This window comes from Balaenoptera acutorostrata, chromosome 20 (assembly GCF_949987535.1).
Source record: "Balaenoptera acutorostrata chromosome 20, mBalAcu1.1, whole genome shotgun sequence".
NCBI classification, from domain to species: domain Eukaryota; kingdom Metazoa; phylum Chordata; class Mammalia; order Artiodactyla; family Balaenopteridae; genus Balaenoptera; species Balaenoptera acutorostrata.
Window position 1 is genome coordinate 51,591,377 of NC_080083.1, and position 11,645 is coordinate 51,603,021.

Sequence of the window (11,645 nt, forward strand, 5' to 3'; positions counted from 1 at the left end):
ACACTGCAGATTTCACACTCACTTTGTAAAGAGAGGGTGGCCTAGATCCTCCTTCGCTGAGGGAAGGCCCCCAGGTGCTGGTGGCAGAAGCAGCAGTGGAAAGAGTGGCCACCCTCTGGCCACAGACAACGATGACAAGGCATCCGGCTGCATCCCAGTGAGACGTCATTTACAGAACAGGTGGCAGGCTGGTTTAGAGTTTTCTTGCTATTTCCATCACTTTATCCTATTTGCTAGATGGTTACAGTTCTGTAGAGAAGTGCTCTGTAGTGAGCAGGCTGATCTGTCCACCCGCCTTGCTGAACTTCCACATTAACACTAATAGTTTGTCTTTGGTGCTTTTTTCCCTAAGTGGATGATCTTGCTGTCTTCAAATAGTGAGTGTTCCTTCCCTTCAGTACTTATAGTCCTATTTAGTTTGCTTTCCTTACAGAGCTGGTTGGGGCCCTGGAACCATATTAACAGGAGTGTCATCATGAACATCTTGTCTCATTCTCTGACTTGAAGAGATTGAGGCTAGTTTTCCACTAAATAAAGTGATTGCTGTGTGTTTTTAAAATATAACCTCTATCAAGTTAAAATTTTTCCTTTTTTTTTTTTTTTTTTGGTTGTGTTGGGTCTTAGTTGCAGCAGGCAGGCAGGCTCCTTAGTTGCAGCTTGCCAGCTCCTTAGTTGCAGCTCACTGGCTCCTTAGTTGTAGCATGTGAACTCTTAGGTTGGGGCATGCATGTGGAATCTAGTTCCTGGACCAGGGATCGGCCCCCTGCATTGGGAGTGTGGAGTCCTAACCACTACGCCACCAAGGAAATCCCTTCCCTTACATTCTTTTTTTTTTATATATAAATTTATTTATTTATTACTTTATATTTGACTGAGTTGGGTCTTTGTTGCTGTGCGTGGGCTTTCTCTAGTTGCGGCGAGCGGGGACTACTCTTCCTTGCAGTGTGCGGGTTTCTCATTGCGGTGGCTTCTCTTGTTGCAGAGCATGGGCTCTATGCGTGTGGGCTTCAGTAGCTGTGGCTTGCAGGCTCTAGAGCGCAGGCTCAGTAGTTGTGGCACGCAGGCTCAGTAGTTGTGGATCACGGGCTCTAGAGTGTAGGCTCAGTAGTTGTGGTGCACGGGCTTAGTTGCTCCGTGGCATGTGGGATCTTCCCGGACCAGGGCTCGAACCCGTGTCCCCTGCATTGGCAGGCGGATTCTTAACCACTGGAGCCACCAGGGAAGCCCCTACATTCTTGATTTACTAAGAGTTTTCATCATAAGTAAGTGTTAAACCTCATCAGGTGTTTTTCTGCATTGATTATGATAATCATATTTTTTTTTTTGCTTATTGTGGTGAAATATGGTGGTAGATTTTCTGATATTGAAACAGCTTTGCATTACTGGGATAAACTATACTTGATAATGATATATTTTTAATACTTATTTGATTTGATTTGCTAATGTTTATATATAGTTTTTATAGCTACATTTATGAGTTAAATAGGCCTGTAATTTTTTCTTGGGTTGTCTTTATCTGGTTTGGGAATGTAGATTACTTATAAAATGAGCTGGGTAGCTTTCACTCTTTTTCTACTTTTCTGAATAATTGGAATAAGATAGAAATTGACTATTCCTTGAAATTTTGGTTTCTTTGAAAATTCAGTAGAACCTCCTGTAAAGCCATCTGAGCCACAGGTCTTTGGGGAGGGAAGTTTTTGATCATCATTTCAATTTTCTTAATAATTATTGGACATTTCAAATGGTTTTGTAACTTTCCATTTCATCTAGATTTTATTAACTTACTCATGAATAGGTCTTTATAACATTCATTTTTACCCAGTTATTCCCCTGCCATGTTCGTTTTCTCTCCCTTTTTTGGATCAGTCTTGGCAGAGGTTAATCTTATTAATCTCTGCAGATAGCAGTTTGGGTTCTGTTGATACTCTGCGCTGTTTGTTTTCTTGGAGATTCTATGTCACTGAAACTTGCCTTTAACGCTGTGACATCCTTTTTCCTGTTCCCAAGTTTGTTCTGTTCCTTACTCTCCTACTTCTCCCATTGGAGGCTAGCTCATGTCCTGGTAGTTTTAACTGTTAGTATTTCCAGATAAGTGTATTTAAAGCTGTTTCAGCTCTGTCCTACAAATTCTGAGATTCACTTCTAAATATTTTTTAATTCACTATTTGATTTCCTGTATAACTCAAGGATTATTCAGTAATACATTAGTCGGTTTCAAAGCAGAAGAAATTTGGGGGGATTTTGATGTTGGTTTCTAATTTTATTGTATTTTATTTGGAATGAATTGAGACTTGTTCTGTGGCCTGATATGTGGTCTGATTCTGTGTGTGGTCTGTGTTTGGCAAAAAAAAAAAGTGTATTATCTGCCTAGTAGTTTAGACGTCTCTGTGTCTTAATAACTCAAGGTAATTAATTCCATTGACTAAGTCTTTGCCATCTCTGTGTGGGTTTGTGATCAACAGGGGTGATTAAAACATTCACCTACCTGTTTTGGATTATCTATTTTGCTCTGCAGCTCTGTCAGATGTCATTTGATATGTTTTGAAGTTGTCCCTTCACCAGAACACAGAGTTCTTCTTTGCCCCTTATGACACTTTGTGCCTAATTCTATTTTTTATTTTGTTTTGTTTTCAATTTTTATGTTTGTTTTTTTTGGCCTCACCACATGGCTTGGGACATCTTAGTTCCTCAACCAGGGATCAATCAAACCCAGGCCCCCAGCAGTGGAAGCACAGAGTCCTAACCACTGGGCACTGGACTGCCAGGGAATTCCCTGTCTTTTGTTTTAAATGGGTCTTCTATACAATATCTTGTTGGCTCTTGTTTTTTTTTTTTAATATAAATTTATTTATTTATTTATTTATGGCTGCACTGGGTCTTCGTTGCTGCACGTGGGCTTTCTCTAGTTGCGGTGAGCGGGGGCTACTCTTCGTTGCGGCGTGCGGGCTTCTCATTGCGGTGGCTTCTCTTGTTGCAGAGCACGGTCTCTAGGCGCGCAGGCTTCAGTAGTTGTGGCATGTGGGCTCAGTAGTTATGGCTCACAGGCTTTAGAAGGCAGGCTCAGTAGTTGTGGTGCACATGTTTGGTTGCTCCACGGCATGTGGGATCTTCCCAGAGCAGGCATCAAACCTGTGTCCCCTACATTGGCAGGCGGATTCTTAACCACTGTGCCACCAGGGAAGTCCTGTTTGTTTTTTTTAATCCAATTTGAGAATTTTTTTCTTCGTTGGTGAACTTAACCCATTTATGTTCATTTAGTTCTTATCATTGGGCTTAATTCTACATATTATTTACTTCCCATTTATTTACTTTCTGTTTTTCTTTTCTACATTCCTGCCTTTCATTGGAGAAATCAAGTTTTCTTCTGCTGCACTGTAAGTTACATATTCTACTTTTGCCCTAGGATAATTTCACTCACTCACACCCGTGTTCACGCAGCCCTACTGATTTCTCACACTTGTTACCACTTTCCTGTTCCCCCACCATAGGCACGTTCTTTACACACTCCACTCCTCCCCATGACCGGCCACCCCACCCCATCACAGTCACAGTGTCTGGAATTCTCATTTTGGGTCGTTGTGGGTCTGTATGGGTTTGATTTCTCTGTTTCTAACGTCTCTGGAAGCTTCTTCTGGATTTGTTTTTCTCCTTCTGTAAGCACTCCTCCCAAGAGTATTCTCAATGTGGATCCTTATACTGAACCAGAATTTTTATCCCACTTGTTTGAGAACCCCTCGTGCCTGTATCCCTGTAGGGATTTAAAGTTTGTTTTTGACAGAATTCAATACAAAAATGTAGAAGTTTTTGTGTAAGTTTGGCCTCATCCAAATTCTGTCCTCCATCAACATCCTGTAAGAATGCTGTTCAGTCCTCAAGTAAGCATAATAACAATGTAACTAATCCTGGGAAATGAGGGATTTGTATTTTAACTTGGGAAGGACAGTAAAAGATTTCCTGGGCTTTGCATGTGTGGCTCTCGTGGCCAGGTTTCTTGTGATTCAAAGGTTCAGCCCTGAGTGCTTTTGGCATCATTACACGTGCTACTCCATTTATATTTTAGTGTAAAATAGAGAGCCAGTTACAATCCTGATCTACAGATGTCACACACAAGTGAGCAGGAAATCTCATAGCGTAAAATTCTGTATTTAGCTCTCCACAGACCCTGCTACAAACATGTGGGTTTTGGGGTTCACTCTACGACCAGGGCTGAGCCTCCCTGGTCCACGTGGGGACTGAGGGAACTCTGCAGATGGGCAAAAAAGCCCAGCCATCTACAGAAGGGGCTCCCAATTCATGGGGTGGGACGTGGCTCAGGCGTTCAGAGCTGCACGGGTGCCCTCCTCTTCGCAGTGCCCAAGGGAGGCCTGACAGAGGGGCAAGAGCTGCATTCTTACTTCCAGCCCAGCAGCTGCAGGTTGATGATCCTGGACTTTTGCTCTTGGCCCAGCTGCACCACCTCTGTGTCAGGATGGGGGTCTCGCAGCCCCCGTGTAGGGGCCAGGCGTGAGGCGGGTGTGTGCCCAGGAAGCTTTGCCTAGACCCAGGCCTGGTACCGTGGCGGCACTCTGCAAATGCCACACTTCTGCTCACACGGTCAGTCGTTCCGGCGGCCCAGGCCCGTGGAGAGGCCTCCTGGCCTCCTTGCCAGCCTCAGGCCTCCCACTTGGGCTGAAATCAGACAGGGAGCAACAGAGAAGCTGTGGGGAGCTACCGGGCACGCAGTAGGTCTGCGCAGAGCTCACTCCCAGCCCTGAGCGCTGGCTGCCTGCCCTGCAGGGCATGTCTGTCGCTGGCCTCTCCTCCCGAAGGGGGTGCGCGGTGGTGTTTGCGGGGGTGGGGACCCAAAGCGGCCCACATGGTCCTCAGGCTCATCACCTGGGGCCTGGTCCGGACTCACGGGGCCTGGAACAAGACAGGCAGCCAGTGTGCTTGTGGCCAATTGGCGGCCCTCCCGAGGGGGCCCGTTTCTGTGGAAGAGGAGAGCGTTGCCTCACTCACAGCTGTCCCCCCGCCAAGAAGGAGCAGAGGGCAGCCCTTCGAGGAGTGTGGCCTGCCGGTCTGCACCCCGGCTGGGTGCAGAGGTGGGCAGCCCCTCCCCATGAGGATCTCCAGCGATGCTTGGGTGCCCGGCCTGGCCTCCCTGGGGGCAGAGCCCCCACGGGTCCCTTTGAAAGTGTACCTTTCATGAATGTCATCTTATTTATCAGGTTTTCAGGCTTTGATCTCTGTGGAAAGAAGGCAGATCAGAATCTACCCCACCCGATGTGCTCATCTGTGCCCTCCCTGCTGTCCCCACACATGCCTTACAGAGGACACAGGCTCTCTGGGTGTAGCCTGGGCGCTCGGCTCCCCCCCACCGCCAGGCAGCCCCGCCAGCCCTCTTCCCTCCAAAGGGGGCACCCAGCCAGGCTTGGTGGCCCAGCCTCTGCTTTCTGCCGCCTGACCCCAGCCCCCACTGTCCTGACCTCTGTCCTGGCGCCATTTCCTCCTTCCCCACGCCTGCACCCATGCGCCTGCCGCCTGCCCACCTGACCTGGCCTCTGCCAGCCCCTCTCCTCTGGGGAGCTGGGGCTCAGACAGGCCCCGAAAAGGGGTAGAGTCACCATGGAGGCGGTGCCAGCTCTCCTCACGTCCTCTGCCACAGAGTATTTCTGCTAAGTCCCCTGCCCAAGTCCTGGCACCCGGTGGCCCGGCAGCCCTTCCCAAAGCCCAGGATGGAAACCACACTGGGCCACACTGAGGGACGCTAGCAGACAGTCCTGGATGAGCCCAGAACCAGGGAGGAGGTACCCCCCAAAATGATGGTAAGAAGGAGCACTTAGGGGTTAGTGTCAGGCGTTAACTTCAGGAAGGGGGCGGGAGGAGTGGTGATGCTGGTCTGTTAACCAGGTTGGTCTGGGCAGCGTCCCCAGCCCAAGGCTGGGAGTGGCTGCAGGGCCCTGAAGGATCTGGCGTTTCCTGCCTGCCCCTCCTCCACCCTGCTGAGTAGAGTCGGGCCTGGGAGTGTCCTCCCAGAGCCTCTGCACCAGGGGCGAGCAGCAGCTCCCGGCAGGGCAGGGCTGCTCAGGGTCCAGGTCATACCCACCATCCACACCCATCATACACTGAAGGCTTGGGGCTCTATCCCAACAGTGGTGGGAAGCCTTGGAAGGATTTGGGGGTGGGAAGTGTAACAGAATCTAACTTTTAACCACTGATCCACAAGGAGGCCCAGGGTGAGGGTGAGGAGACCTGGGGGTGTGATTCCCCCAATTTGAGAAATGTTGAACTTGGGGGCTTAAGGGGCTCCCAGGGAAGCAAGAGAGAGGTCTCGACAGAAACAAGGGGCCGTCAGCACGCAGAGGTGGTCACCCAGAGAGGAGAGGGAAGGACTGGCTAGAGCAGCTGAGGCTGAAGTAAGCCTGAGAAGGCCTTGTCCCCTGTGGCCAAGGCCACAACTGGTACCTGCGTCTAGAGCAGCCGCCCAGCTCCGGGGAAGGCTCTGGAGAGCCAGGGCAGACATGGCTTCATACCCCCTTTCTCAGGAGCGCAGCTGAGTCCCCAGCCCTTCCAACTGCCCTTAGAGGCCTGGCAGGCGTGCTCAGGGTCACCCTGATAGCCAGGCAGCCGAGAAGCCAACGCAGAAGGGGGCTGAGCAGCAGCTCCGAGCCTCCAGAGAGCTGTGCTCAAAGAGCCCTAGGAGGCCCTGAGACAGGAGACTAGCCCACTTCCCCCGGGGCGCTGGTCCACGAGAACTTCCAGGCTCAAGGTCATTACAGGCTCCAAGAAGGTTGCGGGGAAGGCCACCCACCAAAAGTGCAAGCCCACACCCCCCTTGGCACTGTCAGCCCCTGCAGGGCCCCCAGTCCTGCTCCCGGGTTCATACTGGGAGGTCTTCGGCATCTCGCTGAACCTTCCTGAGAGCTGGAGCTGGACCAGCAGCCCGTGAGAGGCAAGTGCTGTGCCCCCCAATTTCCCTGAAGCCTGATCAGAACCAGTGCAGAAAGACAGCAGAACAGGTCAGGCAAGGGAGAGAAGGCAGAGAGCACGGTGGGAGCCTCGGTTCCACACACCAGCTCCTGGTCTGAGTGAGGGCGCAGATTAATCAAGCGGAGACCACGGCTCGGGCACAGGGAGTGTCCTGAGGAGAGCAGGCCTGACATGTCCAGCTTCATGGCTGAGCCAGGACTGCCCTGCCCTGAAAGCCTGTCCTGGAGGAGCCAGTCACCCCCTCCGGGCGACACTGCAAGGAGAGGGACAAAAACCAGAGGCTGCAAGGCCGGCTGTGCCATCCTCCCGGCCTTTTCTCACCCTCGGCTCAGAGGCCCTGCCCCCAGGCAGATGGGTGGGTCTGCCTGGCCTGTGCTCCCAGCGTACAGTGGAACCACCTGCCTGGCATCCGGCTGAGCTGGCAAACAGCTCCTGACAGCCGGCCACAGGGAGCTTGGGCTCCCAAGCAAGGGTCTTGGGGCCTGGGCTGGTCCTTCTCCCTACGCCTCACTTTCTCCAGGAGCCTCCAAGTGGAGACTCTGGGATGGACTCAGGTCACGCCCACAGAACCCCTGAAGGGGCTGCTCCCTCGAGTTATAGGGGAGGACCCCTAGCATCACAGTGGTCAGGGTCCTGACCCTGCCCCTCCCCAGTGGCCGCTGCATTCCAGAAGGAAACCAAGTGAGCAGGATGGAGCTGACCAGAGATCCCTTTATAAGTACTTGTAAAGGCATCTGGGGTGGGAGTGTCTCTGTGTAGAGAGGAGGAATTCATCTGGGGTTTAAGAACCAAAGACACAGGCGCTTTCCCAGAGAGGGAGAAGCAGTCATGGCCAGAGGAAGCAGAAGGGAGCCTGGGGACGTCCAGGGACGCACATCCTCACCCGACTCCAGGACCCGGCGCACGGAGGCACTGGGCAGGAGGAGAGCAGAACCTGGCCCAGCTTTGGGGCTGAGGGCTCTGGGGGGGCCACTGGGTGCGACCCCTGGAGGCTCCGGGAAAGGAGGAATGGTTCCAGATGTCTCCAGAGGCCAGAGGAGCAGAAAGAGCACAAGATGAGAGAGGGGGCCAGGGCCTGGGTGCTCGTGGCAGACCCCCAGCTCATGGTGCTGGAGTCGCTGGAAGAAGCCCGGCACACAGCCCTGTGTGTGTGCTTTCAAAGCCCAGGCCTTTCCCATCTCCCAGCTCCACACCAGCGCTGTTCTTTTCCTCCAGAGGCTGTGCAGCTGGCCTGTCCTCGGCCTCAAGTCTTTCCCAGGTTGGTTCCTGTCATCCACCTGTGCAGCATGCGGCCATGCGCTGGGCAGGCCCTCCAGACCTCTCCCCACAGTGTCCCACCACCAGACCCATGGGGGTGGGCTCGGTGACACTGGGTAGACGGTGTGCGTCACTGCAGTGTGTGTCACACGTGTGAGATGCCAGTGCCAGTTGGCCAGACCCCACCTACCATGTCTTTACACCCTGAGGCAGCATTCTCTTTTATTTTATTTTATTTATTTTTTTGGCCGCACCACGTGGTATGTGGGATCTTAGTTCCCAACCAGGGATAGCACCTGTGCCCCCTGCACTGGAAGCATGGAGTCTTAACCACTGGACCGCCAGGGAAGTCCCAGCATTGTCTTTTAGTGCAGACCCTCCTGGAGCTCCAGACCCCGGCCCTGCCTGCTAGGCCAGCCCAGGAAGGAGAGCCGCCCCTGAGCTTGCATCTCACAATTGCTTTTTATTTATTTTTATTTTTTATTTTTTATACAGTTTTTAAAGGGTTACACTCCATTTACAGTTATTACAAAACATTGTCTCTATTCCCCATGTTGTACAGTACATTCTTGTACGTCTTCTTGGTACTTTTAAAAAAGAAATACATTCTTAGTTCTAAAAACTAGGAAAATAGAGAAGAGCTCAAAGAACTTTAAAAAAAATCACCTATGGTGCCCTAGTGCAAAGACAGTTGTTGCTAATATTTTGGAAGGGCTGCCCTGGAGCATTGGCCCATACCTGTGACATGTGGTGCAGCTCCCGGGTCCTTGGCCTGTGCCTGGCCACACGTGTCAGGGCTGCTGGGCAGTTGGAGATGCCCGGCAAGCATGGCCAGAGGGCAGGGGGTGGTTGACAGCCTGGGAAATGCCTGGGAAGTGTTGTGAGTCAACCATTAACCTTGGTACCTCCGTGGGACCTATTGCAAAATGAGCACGACAGGAGATGTCGTTTTCAGGGCCAAATGTCCTGAGTGCCCAATGGAGGAGCAGGCCCAGGCCCTGCAGAGCATCTGGAGAGCACGTGTCCACACAGACCTTCTGTGCGGGGACACCAGGGCCAGGACCCCCAGGTACAGCTGTTGCCCCAGCAGGACACTGGCCTGCATGGGCCCACGCAAGGAACCAGGGAAGGCATGGGGTCTCTGGTTCCTGCTGGTGAGCAGCTCAGCCACTTGCACTCAGTGAATCCAGCTCTCTGTATGCACCGCGTCCTGCCCCTTCCTGCCCCATGATGATGCACCCTCCTTTCTCTTCACCTGCTAGAGCACCCAGCACCTCCAGCAGCCTACAGCCTCCAACACCCCAAGGGAAGCCCCGTGGCGCCATGGGCGGCCTTTGCCGTCGAAGGGATGAAGATGAAAGCCCAAGCAAGGGGCAAGCCTGCCAGACACCCCAGGGCTCATCCTGCAAAACCTAAAGGCTGCCAGCGGCCCCCCAAGATTCGTAACTACAACTCCAAGGACTGACCTCCTCGAACCACCCCTCCCCGCCCCTCCCCCTCCCGCCCCTCCCCCACCCTTCCCCCTCCCCCTCCCCCTTCTTCTCATCCCCTCCTTCCTCCTCTTCCCCCTTCCCCCCTCCCCTTTTCCCCTTCCTCCTCCCTTCCAATCCATCTCTCGATCTCTTCCCCCTCCTCCTCCTTGGTGGCTTTATCTCCATATCAGGGGTATGTGTGTGTGTGTGTGTGTGCATGTGTGTGTGGGTGTGTGCGCACGCGCATGGGTGGGAACAGTGAACTGAAGAGCAGCCTCCCCAGTGCTGCTAAGGCACCTCATGGACTGATCGCAGAGCCCCGAATTGTTCTTTTAACTTGGGAAGGACAGTAAAAGATTTCCTGGGCTTTGCATGTGTGGCTCTCGTGGCCAGGTTTCTTGTGATTCAAAGGTTCGACTGTGAGTGCTTTTGGCATCATTACACATGCTACTCTGTTTATATTTTAGTGTAAAATAGAGAGCCAGTTACAATCCTGAACTACAGATGTCACACACAAGTGAGCAGGAAATCTCATAGCGTAAAATTCTGTATTTAGCTCTCCACAGACCCTGCTACAAACATGTGGGTTTTGGGGTTCACTCTACGACCAGGGCTGAGCCTCCCTGGTCCACGTGGGGACTGAGGGAACTCTGCAGATGGGCAAAAAAGCCCAGCCATCTACAGAAGGGGCTCCCAATTCATGGGGTGGGACGTGGCTCAGGCGTTCAGAGCTGCACGGGTGCCCTCCTCTTCGCAGTGCCCAAGGGAGGCCTGACAGAGGGGCAAGAGCTGCATTCTTACTTCCAGCCCAGCAGCTGCAGGTTGATGATCCTGGACTTTTGCTCTTGGCCCAGCTGCACCACCTCTGTGTCAGGATGGGGGTCTCGCAGCCCCCGTGTAGGGGCCAGGCGTGAGGCGGGTGTGTGCCCAGGAAGCTTTGCCTAGACCCAGGCCTGGTACCGTGGCGGCACTCTGCAAATGCCACACTTCTGCTCACACGGTCAGTCGTTCCGGCGGCCCAGGCCCGTGGAGAGGCCTCCTGGCCTCCTTGCCAGCCTCAGGCCTCCCACTTGGGCTGAAATCAGACAGGGAGCAACAGAGAAGCTGTGGGGAGCTACCGGGCACGCAGTAGGTCTGCGCAGAGCTCACTCCCAGCCCTGAGCGCTGGCTGCCTGCCCTGCAGGGCATGTCTGTCGCTGGCCTCTCCTCCCGAAGGGGGTGCGCGGTGGTGTTTGCGGGGGTGGGGACCCAAAGCGGCCCACATGGTCCTCAGGCTCATCACCTGGGGCCTGGTCCGGACTCACAGGGCCTGGAACAAGACAGGCAGCCAGTGTGCTTGTGGCCAATTGGCGGCCCTCCCGAGGGGGCCCGTTTCTGTGGAAGAGGAGAGCGTTGCCTCACTCACAGCTGTCCCCCCGCCAAGAAGGAGCAGAGGGCAGCCCTTCGAGGAGTGTGGCCTGCCGGTCTGCACCCCGGCTGGGTGCAGAGGTGGGCAGCCCCTCCCCATGAGGATCTCCAGCGATGCTTGGGTGCCCGGCCTGGCCTCCCTGGGGGCAGAGCCCCCACGGGTCCCTTTGAAAGTGTACCTTTCATGAATGTCATCTTGTTTATCAGGTTTTCAGGCTTTGATCTCTGTGGAATGAGGGAAGATCAAAATTTACACAGGCATATTGATGTCCTAACCACAGATGCACTGCTCATGCTGGGCGCAGTGCTTGGGGAGCTGCGGAGGCAATGGCAGGTCGCTTCTGATGTGCCAGGAAGGAGCACGCTGGGAAGAGCTTTGCTGCCGGGTGGCAGGGGTCTGTGTGCTCTGCTGTGTCTGGCATGTGGCCCTTTAAGTGAGGTGTTGCCATGACTTCCTTTAGATGAAAAAGTGAGGAGAGATGCCCTGTTGCTTTCCCTAGAAGCACTTCAGAGCCCATGAGTCTCCAGCCCTCTGTGGTG

The 11,645-nt window shown here is 53.3% G+C and overlaps 1 protein-coding gene across 5 annotated transcripts in view; it reads left to right on the forward strand.

Moving 5' to 3' along the window:
- The window catches only part of CCDC57 (coiled-coil domain containing 57), a 113,915-nt gene extending 104,207 nt beyond the window's left edge, over positions 1-9,708 (forward strand). For all 5 annotated transcript variants that reach the window (XM_007185906.2, XM_057536815.1, XM_057536816.1 and 2 more), the window contains one exon: positions 9,489-9,708. In XM_007185906.2, coding sequence (XP_007185968.1) covers positions 9,489-9,691 — 203 coding nt within the window. In that variant the 3' untranslated portion in view covers positions 9,692-9,708. The remainder of the gene's footprint in view (positions 1-9,488) is intronic.
- The last annotated feature ends 1,937 nt before the right edge of the window (positions 9,709-11,645 follow it).